The following is a 25214-nucleotide window of genomic DNA, read 5'->3' on the forward strand; positions in this document are numbered from 1 at the left end:
TGTACATTTTGAGATCTAAATATACAAAATTTGTGTCTATGAGCAAAATTCTTTCTATTCTTCAAATCCCCATATTTTGCGCTTTCTCTCTCAAATTATTTTCCATTTGATTAGCCTTTTAATTTTTTTTTAATCTTTCACTTTCTTGTGTTCCATTCATTCACATTTTGATTCACAAGATTCAAGCTTTTTCTTTCATGGTGGATATTTTTGTACTAATAAAGGTGAAATTTTTATACCCCTTTTCATTTCTTGTTTTATTATGATGTATTATTGCTAGGTAAAATGTTGTTATACTCTCTTAATGGCATTTCAATTTTCTTTAAAAAATTTTGTACCCTTTTCATGTTTTTGTTATGTTGTGATGTGTGTTAGTTAATTTGTTGTTTTTAATTGGTGTTGCTAGCTTTTTTTATTTTTACCCTCGATATACGAGCTTCCATTTTTTTTTTAGGTGCTTACCATCTGAGCAACCTTCGGTACAGTTGTGTTATCCAAAATGTTAGAATACCCTTTTAATGCATTTCTTGTTTTGTTGTGAATTTTGAGGTGTGTAACTCAATTTGTCATTTTCATTGTTATTGGTTGGTAAATATGTGTACCCTTTTCCTTTCTTTCTTGATTTATTGTAAAAAGATTGCATTTTGTTGTTTTGATCATTTGATGGAATAGTATCATTCTATACATTTTTGCAAAGTTTTTTCTGTTTTCATGGTTTTATCATCTTATTCAATCTTTTATTCCTGTAGTGGATGTTATGTTATATTCCTTGAGAAAAAAACACATATTTTCCATCATTGACGATTGTGGTGCTCGGGCCAACTTGCACGCCTGGACTATTATATCGGGTACTCGTTGTGTCAGACATGGAATTCTTCAATTTGATTGTGTCTATGTTAGCTTTTCTGTGTATGCATTGGATTAAACCATCAGCATTGTATAAAGAAAGTGGTTATAGGACGTTGTAGTTTTTGATACGAAATTTTTGTTTGGGGACAAGGTATTTTGGTGTGTATCTGTTGAAATGGATCTCAAAATGTAGCTTTTCGGACGTTGTAGTTGCTTGAGATGAATCTTTTGTTTGGGGAACAAATACTGTTTTATCGCGTTCTTGTTAGCTAAAATTCCTTAACTTCTTCTGTCTTGGCGGTGATTAGCTTATACCTTTGCATCTCTTGCAAATTGTAATGTTATATGCTTTATGGATTTCCTCTTAGTCTCTCTCGTTCGAGGTTATGCAAACTATATGTTTCTTTGGTAATGTTGTTTTCTTTCGAGTATTGATACCTGTATTGTAAGTTTATTTAGTACCATCATAAGAGTGTCGTCGCCTGAAAAGAATTGATGAAATTAGTCTCTGATGCATTGTCTTTACTTCTGCAGAGGTAATTTGTTTTTCTTGTTTTCGGGGAACTTCAATCAGAATCTAGGACATCCTATAAAAATTTTTTTGACAGGGATATGGGAATAACATATTCATGTCCTTTCGCAAATTTTGACGATTCAGATACTAAATTCGAGTCTTATTTAGTGAGAACACTGAGTTTTGGAACTGATGCTACGAAGAATGCTTTACCGCCTATCAATTTCAAAGACCAAAATCCTCAACAACCAAAAATGCACAAGTCTTACAGTTCTGGAAAGATGATTCTCGAGGGAACTCTTAGCTATAAAAGGCGGGAATTAGAGGCCAGGATTGGACTGACTTCATTTGATAATGATGAGAAGACGATGAGTCGATCAGACAGCCTTATGAGCAGTGAAGAAAAGCATAACATGCCTGATGAAAACACTAAAATGATACCATTTGTATGTGAGAAACAAAGAGATGAGGCTGCAGTTAAGTTGCAGAAAACATACAAAAGTTTTCGTACTAGAAGACGATTAGCAGATTGTGCTATTCTGGTTGAGCAGAGATGGTATAGCAGTTTAAACATTTACGAATAGCAATGTTTTATGACGGAGCCGTGTCATGATATTTCATAGCTGAATGCATATTCTGGTTGTAATTTACAGGTGGAAGTTATTAGATTCCGTTGAACTCAAGCATAGTTCTATATCATTCTTTGACATTGAGAAACCCCAAACCGCTTTTTCTCGTTGGTCAAGAGCTTTAACAAGAGCTGCTAAGGTATCAAGTGATTACAAACTCCATTTCAGGATCTTTATTTAAGCTGTGCTATACTTAGGACATTGTCGGTGTTTGTAGGTCGGTAAAGGTCTGTCGAAAGATGAAAAAGCCTGTAAGCTTGCTTTACAGCATTGGCTTGAAGCAGTAAGCACTCTTTTCCCTCTAAGTTTACTTACAATGTTATGAATCCTCATTTTTGTGAGATTTTCATTGGTTTACTTTCTTGACTGTGAAACAGATCGATCCTCGACATCGTTATGGTCATAATCTTCATTTCTATTACACCAAGTGGCTCCAAGTTGACAGTAAACAACCCTTCTTCTATTGGTGAGATTTTGTTGGATCAACAAGTAATTCAAACAAACAACTTTCATTTCAGTTTCAACGTCACTAAACTAGACGTGTTTCTCTCGAATATTGCAGGTTGGACATAGGGGAAGGTAAAGAAGTGAATCTTGAGAAGTGCCCTAGATCAAAACTTCATCAACAATGCATTAAGTATCTCGGTCCGGTGAGTTTTGTCTTCTTTCTGTCAGGCACAAAGGTTAGGTGGTGTTCAAATCGACAGTTGTTTATCCGTTTATGATATGTATGCAAGGATCTGCAAATGGATTCTAGATCCATTTTTGAAAATTGTAACCAAAAACATAAGTTGTGCATAATAAATGGTTTTTTTGGTTCATTTCTGAGAGTAAATTGCTCGATTTAGGTAATGATACTTGCATTTCTAAGGAGATTATAATTCTTAAGCTGCATGAGTTAAGACGAGAAGTCAAGAATACATGTATAATGCAACTCACCAGTTTATGTATGATTTCAGGTAGAGAGGGAGGCATATGAAGTTGTAATTGTGGATGGAAAATTCATCTACAAGCAGAGCGGGAGGGTTCTTGATACGAGGGGAGGACCAGAAGAAGCCAAGTGGATCTTTGTGCTAAGCGTATCGAAGGACTTATACATTGGGATGAAGCAAAAAGGCACATTTCAGCATTCAAGTTTCTTAGCTGGTGGAGCTACATTATCTGCAGGCAGATTAGTGATAGAAGACGGTACTCTAAAGGTATATATCTAGTAAAACGTCATAATTCTTCCGAACCTGCAGCAGTTATTTTTCTTAAGTTTCGTTTTAATGACTCGAAACCTTCTTGCCCAATCTAGGCTGTCTGGCCACACAGCGGACATTATCTTCCAACGAAGGAGAATTTCGAAGAATTTATGACATTTCTTGAACAACACAACATTGATGTCACTATTATTCAGGTAGGATACGTCATTTCTCTACTTCCCGTCCCCCCATACAGGATACTGCGTTTCTCTTAAATGATCAAAACTTAGGTATAAACAAAGACATGCTCGGCTAGTTAGGAAAGTCTTCATGTAAAACAACAACTCGGTTGTAACACTTATTGCAACAGCTATCAATTAATAGTCATGGCTTAACTTGTTAACTTTACTCCTTGTTATGCAGAAATTCCCGTGTGACGGGGAGGAATCAAACTTTTGTAGGAAGGAAGGTGGTTTAGGCCTTCGTAACAGCTTATCCGCACCAGATTTTAGCCAAGCCACTGAAGAGAGCAACGCCAAATGCTCAGACCGGGAGAAGACAAATCCTACTACAAAATATTGCAAGGATACAGAAAATCCAATTCCGTTGTCAAGACCATCCCAAGTATCAAAACCCAAAATGGTTGTCGAAATACCACCAAGAGAAGACACGTTCGAGTTATTCACTAAGGCTGGATCAACAGACAACACACAGCCTTTGGATACTCCAATAGATGGATATGAAACAGCAGAAGAGTATTTATCAGATACAGAACTATCGGTTTCAAAGCTGAATTTATTCGACGATGAAGATGAAGAAGACTACGAAGATACTATCCCTCCAGAAAAGATAATGAAGAGAATAGATACACATAGAAGAACAAAGTCATTCCAGTTAGCTCATCAATTATCTTGTAGATGGACGACAGGAGCTGGACCTCGAATCGGATGTATGAGGGACTATCCAGCTGAACTCCAATTTCGTGTTATGGAGGACGTGTGTTTGTCTCCAAGAACTACTACATTTCAAACTCCACCAAAATATGCTAGACCTCCTAGCATCTTTTCTATCGAAGCAACTGAAGGAAGAAGACGTACTGGTTCTGAATCATCGGTATTCTTTCAATCAACTCCACTAGTAGAAGAAATGCAAAAGTATTGTGGTTAGTAGTTTAGGATAATGTAAATGATTCTTGCAATTTTTGTTCACAAAGATTTTATCATCATTTTTTATTCTTGATCATTGTTGACAAACTCCCATAGATTTGTGAATCAGGACACATTCATTCTTTTGTAGATATATATATATAGAAAAAAAAGATCAAGTGAAGTCTGTCAAATTCTTTATCAGTGAGAATTGTTCATCTATTTGTTGTTTAGTTTCAGTTTTATGAATTCTTGATCCAAATACTGTTTATGTGCACAAGTGTGGGAAATGCAAACATTGTGATGCTGTGAAGCTGGTCAGCATCTGTGTTTAGCAACCCGGAGCAAATGTTTTCCCAGAGCTGAAAGTCACTTGACTGTAAGGAAAGGGGTTCGACTCAATATTCTTGAAGCTAATAATCTAGCCATGTATCTATCTGCGAGCGAGATAGTTGATGAGAGAATACAATTAACTGATAAAAAGTGTGCTCTCTCTAACAGGTGAAGCATTTAGATGAGATAGTTAGATACTTCATCATTGTACCAAAGCAGACCTCACGTGAAGGGGCGTGCTGAGAATACAATTAAATGATAAAAATATGTTTTCTCTAACATAGATACTTTATCATGGTATCAAAGAAGACCTCATGTGAGGGGGAGCGCTGAGAATACAATTAACTGATAAAAGTGTGTTCTCTCTAACATTTTAAGCTTTTAGATGAGATGGTCACACATTTCATCATGGTAGCATAGTAGACTTCACGTGAGGTCGCGTGTTGAGAATATAGTTAAAAGATAAAAGTGTGTCTCTCTAATAGCTTTAACTTTTTGATGAGATGGTCACACACTTCACGTGTGAAGACTTGTTGAGAATATGATAAAAGTATGCTTTTGTAACAGCAGACGCTTTTAGATGAGATGATCACACATTTTTATCAACTAGTTCTCGAACACGTGCAACACACGTGTATCTCATACCATTTTAAACTACACGAACACACAGTCAACTATGAACCTATGTGCTCCAAGCATAGTCCATGTCCACATTTCAAAGTTCAAAAATTGCAAAGGCATTCACAGATCAACTTGTATCTAAATTTGAATTTTATTGCAACAGAAGTTTTTCATAAATAGATCTTATACTAAAAGAANATATATATATATATATATATATATATATATATATGAAAATTATAAAAGTTTTAATTTATTAGAGGGGAAAAATGGTAATTCAATTATTCACTTTGGAGCTTTCCACTTATAATAATATATATGATAGTTACTTATAATATGTACAAGTAAAAATGAATCATTTATCCTTTGAAAAAAGTTGTATTGCTATTCTATTTTTTAGGATATTGTTGGTACAATATAATCTAAAAATCACATATTTTTAGTTAATGAATGTTATGTATGCTTAAGCAATTACTTGATGGATCGAAATAAATTTGATCGAAATTAAAATTTATCAATAATCGAAGGATCAAAAGTGCAATACCAAAGGAGCATATTTCCATTATGTACAATTGTGGTTCAACAAAATTAAAATTATTAAGTCTAAGGTATGACAACATTTGACAAAGATGTTTAATCTTATGTTATAATTTATATTATCTTTTTTTAATTTTATAATATAATCATTTTAAGGATTTAGCAAAAGTGCAAATTTGGAGTTTTTTGGTAAAAGGATTTATGGAATCTTTGAATGTAACAAAAAAGAGAATTTTTTTTTTGGGTGATGAAACAAGAGCTTTGATTATATTGTCTAATTAATTTAGTTCCATCATTATCTCTTAATTATTTGTTAACTCAAATAATTAGTTAATTCTAATCCGACCCCCTTCCAACCCACACCACAAATAAAATCTATAACTCCACTTAATTTTGAAACTTTCTTTAATCTCTTAATGAAGTTATTGATATTTAACCTGGTTGTGTGCATCTCGATTAATTTTACAAGGTATCTGTTATGTTGTTGTCTTTCACGAACACATGTATGAATAAATCAGTCCGTCATGTTTTAGATAAACATGAAGAAAATGAAGAAATTACCTAATATTCTTTATTCCGTAAGAATTTAAATATCAAATTTCATGATTTTTAACCTATCTCATTGATTATTAAATTACGTATTTAAATATTGATAATTATAATTTATTAGAAAGCGGTTAGTCCATTATATAACTAATTGGCTAAAATCTTTAATTTTTAAAATAATAGTAGTAATAGAAATTAATTGCTCAGCAAAAGTGAAAATTTGGCATTATTAGGCTAAACAAATTTGAAATCTATGGATGACAACACTTGAAAAAGATGTTTAATCTTATGTTATAAATTATATTTTCCTTTAATATTAAGCTAAACAAGATTTACGAATAATCCTATGAGAATATTCCACTTTTAATCATTAAAATTTGAAATTGTAATATATTATAATTCCAGCAAAAGTTCAAATTTGGCGTTTTGTGACAAAAGGATCAAAATGGCATCTTTGAATGTAACAAATGAAGGACTCCTTGGTCATCCATTTTACAATTCGAATAAAAAGAAAATAATTTTATAACGATCTCGTATTATATTTTATCAATTTTTTTACAAAAAAAATCATGTAAATAAAAAAATATTTATCATAAATCATAAAATTCATTGATTTTTGTTCTTTCCCATAACAAGGAAAACTCTCAGCACTTTGAATATGCACAAGATAAAACCCCAAAAATCACACGTGAAAATCTACAAACCCTACGAACGAGCTTAATTAAAAAAGTGCGGAAAATTTCAAACCTAATACCGATTTAGAAAAGACATCTCTTCTTACCACATTCATTAGTGATTAGCTAACAAAATCTACTATAGACTAAGAAATTTTCAATGTTTTTAAGAATGTATTCATGTAAACAAGAAATTGACTCAAACTTTTGGATGAAAAGTCAAACCAACCACATGGAAACAGTAAAGAACATTGTCAAGTATTATAAAGTCAAAAAATCTTGGAGAAAAACAATCACAAAACTACCACGCCTCCGTCTCAATTTACGTGACACACTTTTCTTTTAGTCAGTTCAAAAAAGAATAACCTAATGAGAAGATTTATAGTCACACTCACACAGACATGTTTAAATCACAAGTTTCAAACATCTTTTTTTCTTAAACTTCGTATCAAGTCAAATTACGTCACGTAAATTGAAACGAATGCGGAGTATAGAATTTTAGAAGGAAAAAGTCTACAACATAGGAAAGAATGAGTCATCTTTTTTCCATTTGAACATAAAAAAGAAGAGAGAATCAGAATCTATCATCTACTACAAAACAAACACAACAAAACAACATTACATAAGACATAAGCAAACTTTTAAACATCATAGACACATATTTCACAACTTATATATAAAGAAGCAAACAATAAGAACAAAGACATGTAAACAATTACTTTGTTCTGCTACTTGAATTATTACTTTTTCTTCTCGTTCTCACAATGGAAATTAACTTCCAAAAACATCAACAAACAGAAGCAATTTCAACAAAATTCAAAGGGCGAAAACGAAGCAAAGGGCCTAATAGTTTTGTTGGTGTAAGACAAAGGCCATCAGGAAAATGGATAGCTGAGATTAAAGACACAACACAAAAGATAAGAATGTGGCTTGGAACTTATGAAACTGCTGAAGAAGCTGCTCGTGCTTACGATCAAGCTGCTGTTCTTCTTCGTGGATCAAACACACGAACAAACTTTCTTACAACTCGTGTTTCTCATGATTCTCCTCTTGCTTCACGCATTAGAAATCTTCTCAACATCAAGAAAATCGCGAAGGAAAAAAGCCTGGACTACTCACCTGATTCCACAAGTAATAGTAGTAGTACTACTAATCCAATTTCAAGTGAAAATGCAGAAAACAGCAATCTTTATGAAAAATTACTTTCTTATGATCACGAAAGTCAATTTTTCGACAGCAACTCTGTTCAAAGTAACACTACTAGTGTGACTAGTTTAAACACCAGCAACTTTTCTGATCCAATGTCAAGTGAAAATGCAAAAAATAGCTATATTTATGAAACAATGCTTTCATACGACAACAACAGTATAATCCCACGAGTGGAGTCTGGGGAGGATAGTGCGTACACAGACATTACCCCTATGTTGGGAGGCAGAGAGATTGTTTCCAATAATAGAGATACAGTACTTTCTTGTGATCGAGAAAATCAACTAATTTTCGACAGTAACTCTGTTCGAAGTGGTTCAAACAACATCAACAATTGTGATGATCCAATTTCTATTGAAAATTCAAAAAGATGCAATCTTTACGAAACTTGTTACAACAACATACTCGGTGTAATCCCACGGGATCAAGAAAGTCGAGTTTTTGATGATTTTAAGGCTGATTTAGACATAAGCACATCATCATTATCATGGGATTTGGAAGAATTGTTGGATATTCCTTTAACAGAATTTGAGGTAATGAAAGTGGAAAGACAGATATCAGCATCACTTTATGCAGTGAATGGTGTTCAAGATTACATGCAAATTATACATCATCATCCCCTTTCTTATTCTTGGTAATAATTTTTAAGGTGTATTTATTTTACTATTACCTCTAGTAAAATATGTTATAATAATAATACATTTTTTTTTCTTGATTATTATCATGGTAAAAATTAAGATTAAAAAAAACAAAAATTGATATATCAGAACCAGGTTTCGATCCTGGGACCTGTGGGTTATGGGCCCACCACGCTTCCGCTGCGCCACTCTGATTTGTTAATACTGTTTCTAATATTTAATTTATTTGGTTCATGTCAGACAATGAAATGAATTATTCAAATTTTGATCGAATTTCATCTAGTAAGCCTTGATATTTACAGATGATGAGAATCGTTATCGACCAACCATATATCGGATACGTTATACCTAAATTCACGTTTTAAAGGATTTCAAAAATCTTTTGATACGAAAGCGACATTATATACTCTTTTTTCCAAATTTATTTTTATAGTTTCCTTGTTTGATTGAAAGAGGACTATAATTTCATGCATTACAGCAATTGTTATAATGATGTAACCTGATATCAATAACATATGAGGTCTTTGTAGGGTTTTCCTCCTTCAATTCAAATAAATAAATGGCATATAAGATAGTTTTGAACTTATCATCAAATGTTTGAAGAAAAGCAACTGCTAAATCTGGAATCTAGATCACAGAAAGCAGTTTCGATGTCGGTTTTCGTCAGTATTCCATCAATATATGAATCATTACAAGCAGTATGCAGCTAATACTGCTACTTTAAAGTGCTAATACTTGAGCCAGTACTGGGGATAATCCATTTGACAATAGAGTTATGCATACACATCAGAAGAACTACAGGCAATAAAGAGATTTCGAGTGTCGGTAAAATCTAATTGTTAGCTCATATTACATGATCAACGTCAACCATTTTTGGCATGAAAATCACTTGGACAAAATACCGACAGAACTATGCAAATCTCTTTTCTCAAAGTATAACAGCGAAACAATAGTTTAGCAACAACGGTATTATGATCTTATCCAAGTATTGCGGTAAGATGAGTTGTCGCGCAAGGAAGCATCATGGGCTTTGTATTCCATGATATAGCCACCAGGAAGCTTCAAGTGTCGCTTGATTGAGTCTCTCAATGCCATCACAGCCTAGCAAAACCAAGACGATGTGAGTGTTGTTAAGACTAATATGGATACGTACTAAGGATTACAATTAGCATACCTGCTGATCTGACGCATTACGATTCCATACACTCAAGATGTCTTCATTGAAACGAATGCTTAGAACAGCACCACATATGTTGTCACCATAATCGAGTTGGTCACCTACCAAAGCAAGAACCTAGACAAGAAATCCGTCACAGTTAATAAGTATAAAGGAACACAAACCAGGGACACAAACATACACAGCAGGAGGAGGCAATTGTAGATACGTGGACTGTCAGTCCATATGATATTAACTCCATTTATTAGGGGGAAAGCCCATCAAAAGTGGTTTACTACACTGGGCCTTCAAGTGTTGCCAAGGCGTTCCACTACAGTTCTGTTCAGGTGCACAACCCCACCTCAAAATATTTATTTCTAAATACTAACGCGTGTTCCTATCTTTCTTTTTCTTAAATAACTGGGATATCCAAAACCAGCTTGAATGCACCACGTAACTCTGTCCACCAAGGCTTGGACAAACCGACAAACAGAATAAAGTTACCTACGATTGTGAAAATTTACATCTGAAGTCACGTCGCCCTTATTTGGATGATGCCAGATTAGCAATTTTACCTTTTTGAGGATGATGGAACAATTTTATTTACAACATTCAGATGTGCTGTATTGATGAATGTGTGCATAATATATATCATCCTCTCATTTTCCAAAAGGAAAATAGCGATACAGAAAGTATCTTAACTCCCCCTCTGGCAAAGCTTGGTAAACAAACATTATCATGACTAATGAGGGTAGCCTGACAAATCATTCGATACGAGTTCACGAAATTAATGCTTAACTTGTCTAGAGAAACTAACCAAACCAAATTAATGCGGACCCCAACTGATGTACGATTGAGGAGTTGATAGATTAATTATCTTTTGACCATGATATATGTGGAAACAATAACATCAATCCTACCTAAACATCTATTTGAGTAAATTCACAATAAGCAAATGCATGTACTCCAAGATGAGAATACTTCAAACTGACTCAACTTTTTGGTTAGATACTGGGAATCTAAGGCAGCATGAAAAATTCAGCTACTGAAAAAAATGAGGAGAAACATCAATGTAACAACACATCCTTTAGGAGAACAGATTACAGGATACTGATGTAAAAGTCTGGTCACAGAAGTCACTTCAGCTTCTAGTGCCCTTTCTTCTTCTTCTCTTTTCATTTAAGTGGTAGACCCTGCTCCTTAAACCCCACATAGTCCCCACTTGATAAGCAGCATCTTTTCCAACTCCCCTCTTGATGAGGTCCCCGTCATGGTTGGAGATAGAGAATCCATTTCACTAGACTGTCCTCTTTTGTCAGCTTCTAGTGCTTACCTATGGAAACCTATGTGAGATTATTTGCTAAGGGGGCATCTCAGCATTCCTCGCATAAAATGGAGTTAGAAATTTCCTCTGTTTGGATGTTCGTGCTTTATATTGTCAAAATCTAAATTTCGTCGTGGCTACCATAGATTGAGTTAAAAATTTATTTTTGCACTTAATGTTTAGTAGCCATAAAAGTCCAGTTAAGTTGACAGAAAACAAAAATCGCAGGGCAGCTGGCTTACCAGGTCCTCCCAAAAACGTCCTGAGACAGCCTTTTTAAAACGAATTATCCACTTCCCACCATGGCAATTAGCAGCATCCTTCACAGACAAATATAATCAAGAAATTAACTCAGGTAAGAGATATACATAGTTAAGGACTTTAACAAAATTGAAGACACAGAAAAAATATAGTTAGGATGAGCACCAAAACTAACCTCCCATAAAGGACGAATACCCTCTCTGAAAAGATGCAAATCAGTTGGGCTGGGCAATGCTGATGGGCGAGCCAAGTGGCAGTAGCAAACCCAAAACCCTTCAACCTATGGATGGAGAACACATAAGGGATTAAAGAGGCAGTCAAATTCACATAAAGCCAAAAGACCAGAAATAAATTGACTTACAGTACTAAAATCAATAATTTTCTTTATATTGTCCTCGTACGATGTTTGTGTTCGAACCCCAGGTGTCCGGCGAGTGTGCCAGAAAACAAACTTGTTCTGATCATGACAATGAAGCTATGTGAGTACCAGAAGCACAATTCATAAAAGAAAAAGAAAGTAAAAGATGGAAAGTAAACATGGCTAGAATACTGTGCTTATAGAAATACGCAGTTGTGTCCATACCATATATTTTTTTTATGAATAGTGGGAAAACATAGCATGGTAATATGCTACGAGCATATGGTAGTCATCATATGCACATGCTCCTAGATATATCTTCAATTCTACAATCCTCCTGGCCTGACTGGCACAGTGAGCATGTTTGTTTTGGCCATCTCCAAAGAAGATATGCAGATAATTGCATGCACGCCACACATTTGACCACCAATATGGTATTGATTGTTTAAAAATAGTAGCTACTAGTAAAACAGAGAAGAAATGCAAGCATATTAAATCACAGGATCCTACAAGATCATGAGACTCTACTATGGGCTTTCAGGAAGTAAGCATCACTAGTATGGGAAATATGATGCTGAAAATTTGTTACTTCATACTCATGAGCCTAGTTTCGATTCCTGAATCTACTGTATTTCCCAAATTTCTGGAGTATATTATGTATAAAGGTAAGATCTTGATGCAGAATTCTCTCAGAAGCACTATGTCCAATCTTTATCATCTAAGATCATTAACTTATTTGTCCACATGTTGTATTTCCTTTCTCTAGTAGGAAGTGCTTTAATAGTAGTTTCAATGTTATGTATTTAGTTCAAAACAAGTCTCTGGATAAATTGATGTTTTTGCATGAATGTGAGGTCCTACAACCAGTTTATTACTCCGTAGCTTAAGCAAACTATATTTTTTCATGACAATGGTGTCCGAGCCAACTTATGTACACCACAACTATTTCACTAACATACCAACTTAATAATATTTGTTCAATAAAAAGTAGAACTTTCAATAAAGCAGTCACATATTCAGCTCCCTTGCATCAACAACCTAACAGAGGAATGATTATGAACAAAAACCTATAAATTGTGCAAAATAAAATAGAAAACATTTTTCTAGATATAGTCACAAATTGCATAAAAAACCCCAAACAAACAAGTATGAATAAAAAGCATAAAAATTTGAACTCCACAAAGCCTAAAAACTAAATATAACAAAATAGCTGCTAATCGCATCAAACAACCTAGGTTTGAACTTGATGAACCTAAAAATAAAATAAAGCAAAATACTTTGCTGAAATAGTCGAAAAATAAAACAAAAAAGAAACCTTGAGAGGATGCAAGCCGGCTTTTAGGTCAACAGCGATGCGTTCACGATCCTCGGCGGCTATTGAGGGATCGATAATTAGGGATTGAGTGTTGTTCGTGTTCTTGTTATCCAATTCTTTCTTCTCCGATGTCACTTCCATTTAGTTCCGGCGAATCTCCGGCGACAACTCTTGTATCTGATTTTTTCGAGAAGAGGATTTTTCCAGAATGAAAACGAAGATGGATTGTATATGACTGCGGCTCCCCTTCTTCTACAAACGAATCGGGTTATTCCAGACCCATTTCAACAATCGGGTCAACCCGGTACCAAATTAAATTGTTTAAAATCCAACCCATTTACTTAAAAATAATTATAAATAACTTTTATCTGATTAGCTTTATTAATTACTTCGATTTTATATAATAAAAGTTGTTAGAATATAAGTACACATTACTTAAATCTTTTGCTTTATTCTTGTTTGAATTTTGCATTTCTACTATTCAAATTTGTATATATTAGGTAGAAATAGCTTGCTAAATGGTCCAGTTCCATACATAATAAAGCCATATGTTATTGTAATATTTGTGTGACGGTAAATTTTGTAAAACTTATGAAATAAATATATTTGTAGTCTTTTAAATTTGTCAACAAATTTTATATAGATATTTACGTTATAGTTTATTCTTATTGAACATTTGAATACATGGACTTTGAGAGAGTTTAATCTAAAATTGCATCCAATAGTATAACTCAACTAGCTATTAGTGAAATAGTTGAAAATCAACACAGAAATAATTCGAATTTCAAATCAAACTGTATACAAACTGATTGATAAAAAAAAATATATATATATATATAAAGTGATGCAAATTATGATTCAATTTTATCCTAAATAAATATTAAACTAATGAAAATGACTATGTACTAATCCAATTAATAATTGAGAGAAATATCAAAGTTTAGATTAGCCTCCTCATATGTGGTCCTATATAGAGCTGATATTTTTCACATAGTGATAAGCTTCCACCTATCTACTATATCACCATCATAACTAAACAAGAAGTTTCAAATATTCACTCTCCAAGGTGCAACAAGACATTTTTCATATTGAGTGCCTTCATTGAATAAAAATCCAACATTACTTACCATCAAAGCCACTCTTTTTGACTTTTCAATTCCCAAAACAATCAAAACTCCATGTAACTCAGTAGTCGGATGAAGTGATTGATAATCATGAGATCTCATGTTTAGATTTTAGTACCTAGTAGTCAATTAAGTGATCGAGAATTATGAGATTTCATGTTTAAATTCCAGTAGAAGTAAAAATACTAGGTGAATTTTACCTATCTGTTCGTGTTTTGATAGATAAAATTAGCTGGTAATCTGTAAAATATGACATGTGAATCTAACTCAATCTCAGAAATTAGCTCATGAATTTAGGATTTGCCCAAGTCCATGTAAGAGAGACCATCGGTCCATTCTCAAATCGACGTGAAACTCTAACCCCTCTAACATAAATAATCATGGAATTAGTCGAGATGTACACAAGCTGACGGGCAACTAGAGTGGTAAAAAGGAATCAGGACTCCTCTAAATTCCAAACTATTTAACCTCTACTACTCTAACTCCCTGCTTTCATTGATTGAGAAAAAAAAATGGATCTTCAAGAATGGGAACTTCTTTCTGATAATGGACTTCTTGAAGTACTCCATGATGATAGAGACAAATTTTTGTCTATGGAGTATACTTCTAGTTCCAAAAAAGTGCCAAATCAAGTAGTAATTCCATTACTAATTCAACAAGAACCAAGTACACAAAAGCTTCAAGAAGATGAAGAAGTTATTAAAGAAGTTATCACCAAGGTTCCACTTGAGGTAAACATGTTACTTTACCACCTAATATCAAAGTTTCAAACTTTAGATCGTGATCGTTTCATCTAAAAACTTAAGATGGTTATGTTTTCATCGGAAGTCATTTTTCATGAGTCAAATTATGTTAAATAGTGTGATCGTCTCATCTGAAAGTTTAAATTGTATTGTATCTCAACAGGATGAGGAGGATAAAAAGTCTCAAGTTTTCTTCAAGAAAATGAAGGAAAGTGAATTTGAAAACATGAAGTTGGATTCACCCAAGTTTAGTAACAAGACTAGTACTGTGTCTCAAATTGATTCAATGAGTTTCCCCTTTGAGGTTAAAGCTGAAGTCTTGGAAGTTGAAAATGAGAGTTTGATCAAGAAAAGGGATAGTAATGAAGAGAAAAATAATGGTGGAGTTAATCTGTGGAACTGGAGATTGACTGGAATTGGTGCAATTTGTTCATTTGGGGTTGCAGCTGCTGCTGTTACAATTTGTATCTTTATTGGAAATCATCAAAAACAGAAACAGCATAAGCAGAATCAGAAGCTTAAATTCCAATTTTCTGATGACAAGGTTTGTGTAGTTATGTTGTCATGTTATTCTTGCAAGTTATGTTTCGATAATTGTTTTACTGAGCCGAGTGTCCGTCAGAAACAGTTTTCTACCTCACAAAGGTAGGGTAAGGTCTGTGTACATCCTACCATTCCCAAGACTCCTATCAGAAACAGTCTTTCTACCTCACAGAAGTAGGGTAAGGTCTGTGTACATCCTACCGTTCCCAGACTCCACTTGTAATGTCTTTCTACCTCACAGAAGTAGGGTAAGGTCTGTGTACATCCTACCGTTCTCTCACTCCACTTGTGCATATGTTGTTGTTGTAAGGTCTGTCTAAATAAAGTGATCAGGGGAGGGGAAAAGGGTATTTTTCTTGAATCTGAGGGGACTTCTGAGAGTTAAAATCTTTCTGCGGTATGCTTCGTTTACTTTCTTTTTATTATGCTATAAGTCAGCAAAGCCTGGAAAGGCAAACACTTCGGCCTAACAAAAATGAGCAAAGAGGAAATGAGACGATGAGGTGACTCAGGTACCCCGTTTAGAAAGAGGGGGTGAAGATTTTTGGCATGTATCTTTCCCCGTCCCCCTTCATCAGGCAGTGATTGTGTGGAGGGTGTGTTACCAGAAATCGGGCTTGAAGCTCTCACCTTAGCAACAAGCCTTGGTGGTATTCACCCTTCAGTAGCGTAGCCACATATAGTGAACTATGGTTAGTTGAACATCTTTAGACCGAAAATCAATACATATAGATGAAACTACTGTCATTGGAAAAACCTCCAATTATCGTTCATTTTAATATGCCTCTTCGAATGCATTTCACCTCACTTATCTAACAAATTGTTCATGTTCAACTGCAGAAAATGAAGAAAGTGGTTCAGCAGCCTGCAACAAAACTGAATGAAGCAATCTGTGGAGTTAGAGGATCAGTTCCTATAATGAAGAAACACATCACAGACGTTGAGGGATTACTTTTACGCTCCTTAGAGCAAATTCAAGACTGTTTATCAGTTTCTTGAATCGTTAGTGGATCAAACAACAGGTTTGCAGGTTCAACAGAACTCGATATTTAGCCTTATATATATGTAAAATTATAGCAAGTGTAGGTGAATTTAGATCTCAACTTAGAATTCACAACGTCTAAATTGTAGATCCTAGTATCTAAACACATGATCACTATACATGTCGTATATATATCTTATTCCAAATTTCTCATGAGTTTGTACTATTTGATACAATAGGTGCTTCTGTGTGTACTTTAATTTCTATGTTGCTCGATTTCTTTTTCAAACTGCTTTGATGTGCATTACTTGTTTGAGTCGAGGTCTTTCAAAAATAGTCTTTCTATCTTCACAATATATGTGTTACTTGAGTCGAGTGTCATTGCTACTAAAGTCTGACGTACACTCATTTAGGAAGGATATAATGTACGCAAACCTTTACCCTTACACTACTACTCGACAAATTATTTTCGAAATGAAAAAGGAAATATAGCAGTTAAGAGAACACAACAAACTAATAGGTATAATACATAGCATTCAGAAAAAACAACAATAACAATAACAAAGTAGTGCGATGACCAAAACAAAATAAACAACGACCATTGTTATCATATATATCAAAACAAAAAAACTACAAAATTATTCGAATTTCTTAATACAAAACAAAAATATTCTAACCTTTGATTAGATTCTGTATTTAAATACAAACACAGTAACTTAAACGAGCTATGAATTCAGTAACAAATCTACAAAACTGATAAACTTCAAATCCTGACGGACTCGGACTCGGACTCATTCAGGTAGCCACAAGTCTGAATATTGATCATCTAATTCAGAATCAGAAAGCAAAGGATTAGGCAAAGGGAAACAAAAGAAAGTTCGAACACAGAGAGTAAATCGACGAAATCCTTGAAAAGGAAAACAGAAGAGAAGATAAAGAACATAATCACTGCTCAATCTTTCTGTGTTAGCATTGCAATATTGACAAAAATCTGCAGATAAATTTGCCATAGCCACAATCAGTTGAGTGTTAAATACCATTCTTGCTTTGACTGTAAAAATTTAAATATTATTGAAACTTATAAATAGACACTGCAAATACAATCTTTACCAAGTAAAATACTATTCATATTTCTATCTACTTCTATTCTGAGTAGGATTCTTAACTTAGACAGTTTTTTAGGCATAATACATAAATACGCCCTTTAACTTGGCTTCGAATTACATTTATGCCCTTCAACTTTGGATTTGCACAAGTAGACACTTAAAATTGTATAAAGTTGAACAAATAGACACACATGTCATGCATGTCATCCTACATGTCATTTTTTGTCCTACGTGGTATCCTAAATGTATTTTGCCATGTAGGTTTCATGTGTTTATTTATTTAAAAGTTAGATAGTTAAAGTGTTTGTTTGTTCATTACGAAAGTTGGAGGTCAAAATTAAAATTTAAAACAAAATTTAGGGTCTAATATATGTATTAGTTTTTATTATATTAAAAATTATTGAAAACAACACAGATTTTATTTATCAATTTAATTACTTGGAGTTTGGAGGCCAAGTGGACGGTTAGTGCTATTTACTATTGGCAAATAACTTTTTTTTTTTAAAATGATAACATTTAGCATGCAATTCTTTATAATTTTTATGATTGAATCTGCAAATAAAGTAGTAAGAGCCAGTAAATGTGTGACTAATCCTTGAAGTTGTTACTTTTTCACATCATTAAAAGAAAACTAAAGGAATTTATTTTAACAATCGTGGTATTTAGACCAGCTTATTGGTGTCTAGACTTGAATATATGAATAAATTTTTTTTATGACAAATGAAATCAGTAGCCGCTACCCTTTGGTGCGCACTGGGTAAAACTTCTGCTTATGTGCAATAGCTCGCAAACCACATCGGAAAGGTAACCCGAACTAGACAAGCTCATTGCGACGAACTCAACCCATGCTTTCGCTGGTAAGGGGTTTCAAACTTGAGACCTCAAACATGGAAGTCTAGCCCAAACCACTGGACCACCCCGAAGGGTACATACGAGTAATATTTTTATGGCATAATACATATATTGGACCCTAAACTTGGCTTTAAATTTTAACTTTGACCTCCAACTTTCATAATGCACAAACGGACACTTTAACTATCCAACTTTTAAATAAATAAACACATGAGTCCTAAATGGCACAATACACGTAGGATACCACGTAGGACAAAAAATGGCATGTAGGACGACATGTAGGACATGTGTGTCTATTTGTTCAACTTTATACAAGTTTAAGTGTTTATTTGTGCACATCCAAAGTTGAAGGGCATAAATGTGATTTGAAATCAAGTTAAAGGGCATATTTATGTATTATGCCTATTTTTATCTTTGCTAATTTGAACTTGAGACTTCATGATTCTCGAGACCACTTCATTAACCATTAGGTCATCCTTAGGTGCTAAAAGAAACTAAAGAATTACTATGAATCTACTTCCATTTTGAAATCAGTCTATTTTCAGCATCATATCCATAGTGTGTCCGTTAATCCTAGTTAGCAGTTTCAGGTCCGTATCAAAATCACCGGTTAATCAAAGTTAACTGTCTCAGCTTCTCTGACACAAGGTAACAATCGAGATCGTCTAGTATCAAGATGGTCACTAGCATAAAGACTCTTCACAGAAGCACGTTCGCATCAATTCACTTCCAAGATGGATGAAAAAACATATCATTAAAGAGCAATTAGATGATCTTCCCCTCAGAAGTTTGCGCGAAAAAGTAACAATGGTGATTATATGTCATAGAAATGTTATAGTAAACAGATGAGAATTCGAGATGTCGATGGTGCATAACGAACTCTGCAGCATATAGTTGTATAACCTTTGACATACTATGGACCTAGACACTAGATGAACGAACATATGTTTACCATCTAAAATTGATCATATCAAAAAAGCACATATAATGGTTGAAACAGATGGAGGGAACTATACATTTTCGGCAATTCCCTCTGCTGAGTCTTTTCTTGTTATCTGCAGCAAGCACGGTCACTAAGCTTCCAAAAAGCCTTCATTCTCCATATAAGAAACTACTTGCCCCGCCATCTCATGTGGTGTAGGAACTACTCCGTCTTTTAGTTGTATTTCAATCTAACCAGAGAAGTAAAAGTTCGGAACAAAAGTTATTACGAGAAAACAGAAGGGAATTAACAATATTTTGAAAGCTTAGCAGCAGCAGAAGTAATATTAATACATACCTCACAATTCAAAGGTGGTTCATAAGGATCATCTATTCCAGTAAAACCTACAAAATGAGGTGCTAAAAATTCAATAAAATTTGATGTACGAATACTAATAAAAGACAAAAGTTCGACTCAAATTGTCAGTCCTCTGATGAACATCTTTCAAATTGGTGACTTATAACGACTATCAACTAATAGCGCCATGAAGCATGGCAACATAAATTACTCAAACAGTTTAAAATGCAAAATTTTAAGCAGAATAGCTGTTGACAGATGCAATTTATTATTTTAAGCAGAACAGCTGTGTATCTATTAACTGAGCAGAGTAACTCAGGATTACTCGAGTTAATCATCATTTGTAGGAATACAAATTATACAGATGTGGAAGCAATATAGGCTACAACATACCTTTGATTTTACCCTCACGAGCTAGCTTGTAGAGGCCTTTTGGATCTCTATCTTCACACAGTTGTAGAGGCATATTCATAAAAACCTGAAAGTCACAAGAAAAGGAATGTTAATAATGCAAAAGATAGATTACTACAACATATCAATGAACACGAGACTTGCCTCAATGAACTTTTTATCTGGCAATAATGCACGGCAAGCATCACGATCCTTTCTGTAAGGAGATATCAAACTTGCAATGCAAATTAATCCAGCATCTGCAAAGAGATTTGCAACTTCCCCTGAACAAATTCACGGGTAGTACAGAATCAGGAACTACAAAATATTTACCAATACGTCTCCTACCAAAACTGAGAAATATCTAGTATAATTCAAAATTTTATCCACAAGAAACTAAAAGGTTCCGCTCAATCAGGTAGTATTGAAGTTATTCAGACACGCAATTCCCGTAAGGCCAAAGCTATTCCCACCAGTCGGGGAACAACAAGGAATTCCAACAACGGGATTCAAAAAGATGCAAAATTGTTACATCTAGTAGCTTCCCTAGTGTTAAGAAGATTGAACAGTTTATATATGTAGAGAAAAATTATTTTTACTCTACATGAGTGTAATTTCCGGATGAAAGGGTTCAATTGGGAACTCCGTTCCTTACCTTTAGCTCCGCCACTTATTCCCTCTCCATTACTACATTTATACACCATATCCATGTAAGCCAAAATGGGGAGTGGACATGAATGGAAGGGTGGAAATAACCGTCACCTTTTTTCATCTTTTGTTTGTTTCGTTGTTCCAAACCTCCCTCCTCTTCTCTAAGTGTTTACAAGTCGTTTGTGAACTAAAGAATTTGAAATTTTTAGAAATCCCAGAGAGGTTGAAGACTATTCTTAAGTTCATCTACAGAGACAAAGATATGCAACATACTATTTGCTGAAGTTGTCTCCAAATCTCTACCACATGCATCTCAAAATCTCAAGAACAGACAATTTATGAATATACTTACCAGTCCTACGTATATTCTCAGTTCGGCTTTCTGGTGAGAACCCAAGATTCTTGTTCAGACCATGCCGAAGGTTGTCACCATCAAGAACGTATGAAAGCTTACCCTTTGACTGCAACTCTCTACCTAGGGAACATGCAAGTGTGCTTTTTCCTGCACAAATTCAGATAAAATCTTGAAAAACAATGGCAAATGCATGTTGAAAAAGTGAGCATCTAAAACCTTTGAACCCCTTGTGGCAGGCATTTTCTTCCCTGTCTCTAAACACCATTTTCTCATATTCCTCTAAACAAAAGTACAAATATACGAGTTCGCTGCAGCTAATACATAGGCAAATAATAAGTAACTGAACGTTAATATCAACCTGATCCACTGAGACCCGTGATCCATACAACACATCCCTGTTGGTTAAGCAGCTTTTCCCTTTCCGCCTTCCCAACTGGATTTTCATGCCAGAATATGTTTGCCGGATTGCCCACAGTAGACATCAAGAAATAGTAACCTTTGACTTTCCTAATTACACATGAAAACACCAGAAGTTATTAAGAGCACCATGCTAGGTCCTATGGGCAGTTAATCAGTTGATGTGTTGGAACAGGATTCTCGTACACCGATTACTTCAGCACAGATGAAAAGAATGAAGATTTTGGAGAATGTAGGGATTTTTATGGTTTAGAACACCCTTTTCTCTTCTGATCTTTGAAATCTAATTCACAGATGAAGAAGTACCACTTAACATTGACCTAAGCATGTTATGATACAATAAGGAGTAAGATAGTCCTTTCTATAAAAACATGTTGACAATTTAAGTTAAAGGCATAAGAGAAGGGAATCACGAAGGTGCAAGAACTAACATTGCAAGATAGTCTAAAAAATTTCGTCATCCTTGTTAAATTAGGGTGTAAAAGTACTTTGATCATAAAAGAAGGCAGGACCTTGTTGGATCTAGTGATTATGGCCTCCAAAGGGAAGACAGACATTTAATAGATTGAAGAGATTTGTATTTGTTTACACCCTCAGTACACGAAAGCCTACATGGAAATACCAATGCTATGCTTTAAGCCACATAAACAAGTCGTGCAACATCATGATAAAACCCAAAAATCGAGTAAATAGCGAGATAGATAGGTACCACCAATTCCAAATTCCAAAAGCTATTGCCCATTTATTCTTCAGACCAATTTCTACCATGTATCTGATGAAAGGTCATTTCAAGGTACAAAGTAACAACAACAGCAATATACACAATATAGTCCCACAAGGTGAGGTCTGGGGAGTGTACCGAGTACCCATACCTTACCCCTACTACGCGGAAGTAGAGAAGTTGTTTCTTAAAGACCCCTCACTCAGGTAACACATATCAAAGAATTTGAGAAACGCTCTCAATATTTTCAGTTTGTATACATTTTCCAATTTACATATGTTACATTCAATTTCAAAAACCTTCCACAAGATAATGGTAAGGTCTGCATACATTCTACCCTTCTCAGACCCCAATTGTGCGATTCAATGGATATGTTGTTGTACATTCAATTTCAAAGACGAGATACAACAATAACAACAACATACCCAGTGTGTTCCCACACCAAGTGACTAAGGTAAGTATTAAGCAAGCTATCTAAGTTGAATAAAGAACATCAAGGCTCTTCCCTATTGCATTTTCACAACTCACAAACAAAAGGTACATGTTTTAATCAAATGTAGCTAACTTTTAGTTGCTAAATCTTATTTCCCCAATAAAAGCACAAAAAGCTCCCCCCACCCAAACAAGCAAATGGGATCTTAAGATCTCTAGTGAAAATTAAACTCTCATTCTCTTGGTATTTCCATCAAAGATCAAACCTTTCCACAAAACAAAAAATACCCATCATAACCAAAATCCAAAATTTCCCAAGAAACCACTTTTTTTAACACAATTTGGAGAAACCTAATACACAAGTAAAACAAGAATGCAAATTTATATCACCCCTCGTTAAGAAATCAAACAAACTAAAAGATCTAAAAGAAAAACAAAGCATGTGACCACAAATTATGATTTTTTTACCTGTTAAAGAAGAACCCAATAGGCTGAAATTACAGGAAAATTTTGAGCTATAAAAGAGCAAAAATATGAATTTGTTGTTTTCTTCAACATTTATGATACAGATTGAAAACTCTAAGCCGTTACTGACTCTATTATATTTAGACACATGTCCTGATTAGTTCATAAAATCATAATTCGCCAGTTTCATAAAATGAATTATTAATATGATCATTTATTATTAAAGAAAAAATTATATAAAATAATACATTTTAAAAAATAATTATTTTTTATTTATTATCATTTATAGTGATACTTTGTTAAATTTATAATATGTATTAAAAGTTAACTATGTATGCAATATATATGAATTATAATTGTTTTTTGAAATATATCATGTTTGTTTGGTAAAAAATTGTCACATCGTATTATAGGTGTATTAAAATGTGTGATAAATGTATTATTCATCATTAAAATTTGTATTATATGTGAATAATAAATTGTTCTTTGTAATATGTATTAAGTGAACAAGTGAAAAAACTATATTATTGCTATAAACGGTAAATATTTTTTTATTATAGTATATTTATGTAAGTTTCCCTTTATTAAATTTTACTATTTTCGTCTCATTTTATGACATTTTTTACCTTTTAGGATTCAAACAAATCTATCTTTTGACCGTAATTTTTCATAAATATATAAATTTCATTTCAAAAAAATTGAAAATTACATATGCAATATCTGTCAGAATTAAACTGTCTGACTCTCAAAAAATTAAAAATATCACATAAAATAAAACAAAGGAAGTAAAATTTATATATAGAATATACAACTCAAATTGATTCGTATCATAATAACTCTTGTTAAAATATATTTTAAAAGTAATATATTTATTGTGCTATATAGATAATCAGATAATAAAAAAAATATTAATTTTATCAAGTATTACATAATAAAATTATAAAATATATAAAAATTAGACGGGTTAAATTTTGAATCAATTGCTAACTCATTTTAAGTCAAGTTATATCAATTCAAGTAATTTTTCAGTAATTATCAATTCACTTATTTATTAACTCAACTAATCATCTTAAATTCAGAGATTCAATACTTACATTTGTGACACGAGATATCTTAACAATAAGTAATTACACTAGTGTAATACTACTAATTAGTTACAAAATCTAAAATTTGAACTTTTATATAATTGTTTGAAATATTAATTAGGATGAAAAAAATTAAGTAAGATAGGAATAAATAAATGAAACTTACTTAAATATATCTTGTGGACATTTAATTTATCAACACAACTGAAGTATATATACTACATATACATTCTATTGTATATGATGTGTATATGTGTATATACATTGTGTGTATATTTTGTAAACTAGATAACTTGAAGTCACTTGTATCATTTACTGTTTAAAATAAATCATTATGACCATTTTACATGAGACTAGTGTAAATAAGAGAAACTTCGAATGTTCATAATTTTGACTTTATAAGTTAATTTTTGGTATAGAAAATATTTATTTCATGGTTCATATCTCTTTTGAACTTATAAATTCGTATGATTACTCATTCGAACTATCACAAATAATTTATTAAATCATCTCAATTTTCCATAAATTTTTTTGATCAAAAACAATATGCAATCAATGTGTACCTCTCTAAAAGGTAAACAATCTATATTACTATATCTTTTTATATGTAATGAATTAGGTGCGCCTTACATGTGAAAATTGTAGGTTAATGAGTTTTCTTTCAAATACTATCAATTTTGTGTAATTTAATGTTCAAAATGAAGCATGATGACCATTTTATCATTAGACTAGTGTAATTGTAAATAAGTGAAACTTTGAACGTTCATAACTTTGGCTTC

General features: G+C 33.4%; 5 protein-coding genes and 1 non-coding gene across 7 annotated transcripts; 3 read left to right on the forward strand and 3 right to left on the reverse strand.

The window, feature by feature from the left end:
• Positions 1-4525, forward strand: LOC107032550 (IQ domain-containing protein IQM6-like). The gene is made up of 9 exons (XM_015234156.2): positions 1-224; positions 1384-1919; positions 2017-2131; positions 2210-2275; positions 2370-2458; positions 2555-2642; positions 2952-3191; positions 3290-3391; positions 3600-4525. Exons 2-9 carry the CDS (start codon positions 1462-1464, stop codon positions 4341-4343), a joined length of 1902 nt encoding a protein of 633 aa, XP_015089642.1. The 5' UTR covers positions 1-224; positions 1384-1461; the 3' UTR covers positions 4344-4525.
• A 3168-nt stretch (positions 4526-7693) lies between these two features.
• LOC107001618 (ethylene-responsive transcription factor ERN2-like) lies at positions 7694-8902 on the forward strand. The gene has a single exon (XM_015199592.2). It carries the CDS (start codon positions 7797-7799, stop codon positions 8874-8876), a length of 1080 nt encoding a protein of 359 aa, XP_015055078.1. The 5' UTR covers positions 7694-7796; the 3' UTR covers positions 8877-8902.
• A 97-nt stretch (positions 8903-8999) lies between these two features.
• On the reverse strand, positions 9000-9071 carry TRNAM-CAU. Its single transcript has one exon. It is a non-coding gene; the product is annotated as a tRNA-Met (tRNA).
• A 450-nt stretch (positions 9072-9521) lies between these two features.
• Positions 9522-13519, reverse strand: LOC107031875 (eukaryotic translation initiation factor NCBP). The gene is made up of 6 exons (XM_015233365.2): positions 13291-13519; positions 11979-12074; positions 11793-11897; positions 11599-11676; positions 10051-10170; positions 9522-9977 (listed from the first exon to the last, which is right to left on the reverse strand). Exons 1-6 carry the CDS (start codon positions 13429-13431, stop codon positions 9846-9848), a joined length of 672 nt encoding a protein of 223 aa, XP_015088851.1. The 5' UTR covers positions 13432-13519; the 3' UTR covers positions 9522-9845.
• Positions 13520-14836: 1317 nt separating this feature from the next.
• LOC107032137 lies at positions 14837-16942 on the forward strand. Its single transcript, XM_015233714.2, has 3 exons — positions 14837-15145; positions 15321-15701; positions 16541-16942. Exons 1-3 carry the CDS (start codon positions 14927-14929, stop codon positions 16697-16699), a joined length of 759 nt encoding a protein of 252 aa, XP_015089200.1. The 5' UTR covers positions 14837-14926; the 3' UTR covers positions 16700-16942.
• A 393-nt stretch (positions 16943-17335) lies between these two features.
• LOC107032209 (adenylyl-sulfate kinase 3-like) lies at positions 17336-23504 on the reverse strand. Of its 2 annotated transcripts, XR_001458331.2 has the most exons (8): positions 23354-23504; positions 21674-21822; positions 21313-21462; positions 20475-20593; positions 20313-20397; positions 19920-19966; positions 19657-19812; positions 17336-17508 (listed from the first exon to the last, which is right to left on the reverse strand). XR_001458331.2 is itself a non-coding variant. In XM_015233794.2 (7 exons), the coding sequence occupies exons 2-7, from the start codon at positions 21795-21797 to the stop codon at positions 19714-19716; spliced, it is 624 nt and encodes a 207-aa protein (XP_015089280.1). In that variant the 5' UTR covers positions 21798-21822; positions 23354-23367; the 3' UTR covers positions 19411-19713. The 2 variants fall into 2 exon arrangements, 1 of the variants encoding a protein (XP_015089280.1); XM_015233794.2 differs by lacking the exon at positions 17336-17508 and having other exon boundaries at positions 19411-19812; positions 23354-23367.
• Between the last annotated feature and the right edge of the window lie 1710 nt (positions 23505-25214).

Source organism: Solanum pennellii, chromosome 10 (genome assembly GCF_001406875.1).
Source record: "Solanum pennellii chromosome 10, SPENNV200".
Classification (NCBI taxonomy): domain Eukaryota; kingdom Viridiplantae; phylum Streptophyta; class Magnoliopsida; order Solanales; family Solanaceae; genus Solanum; species Solanum pennellii.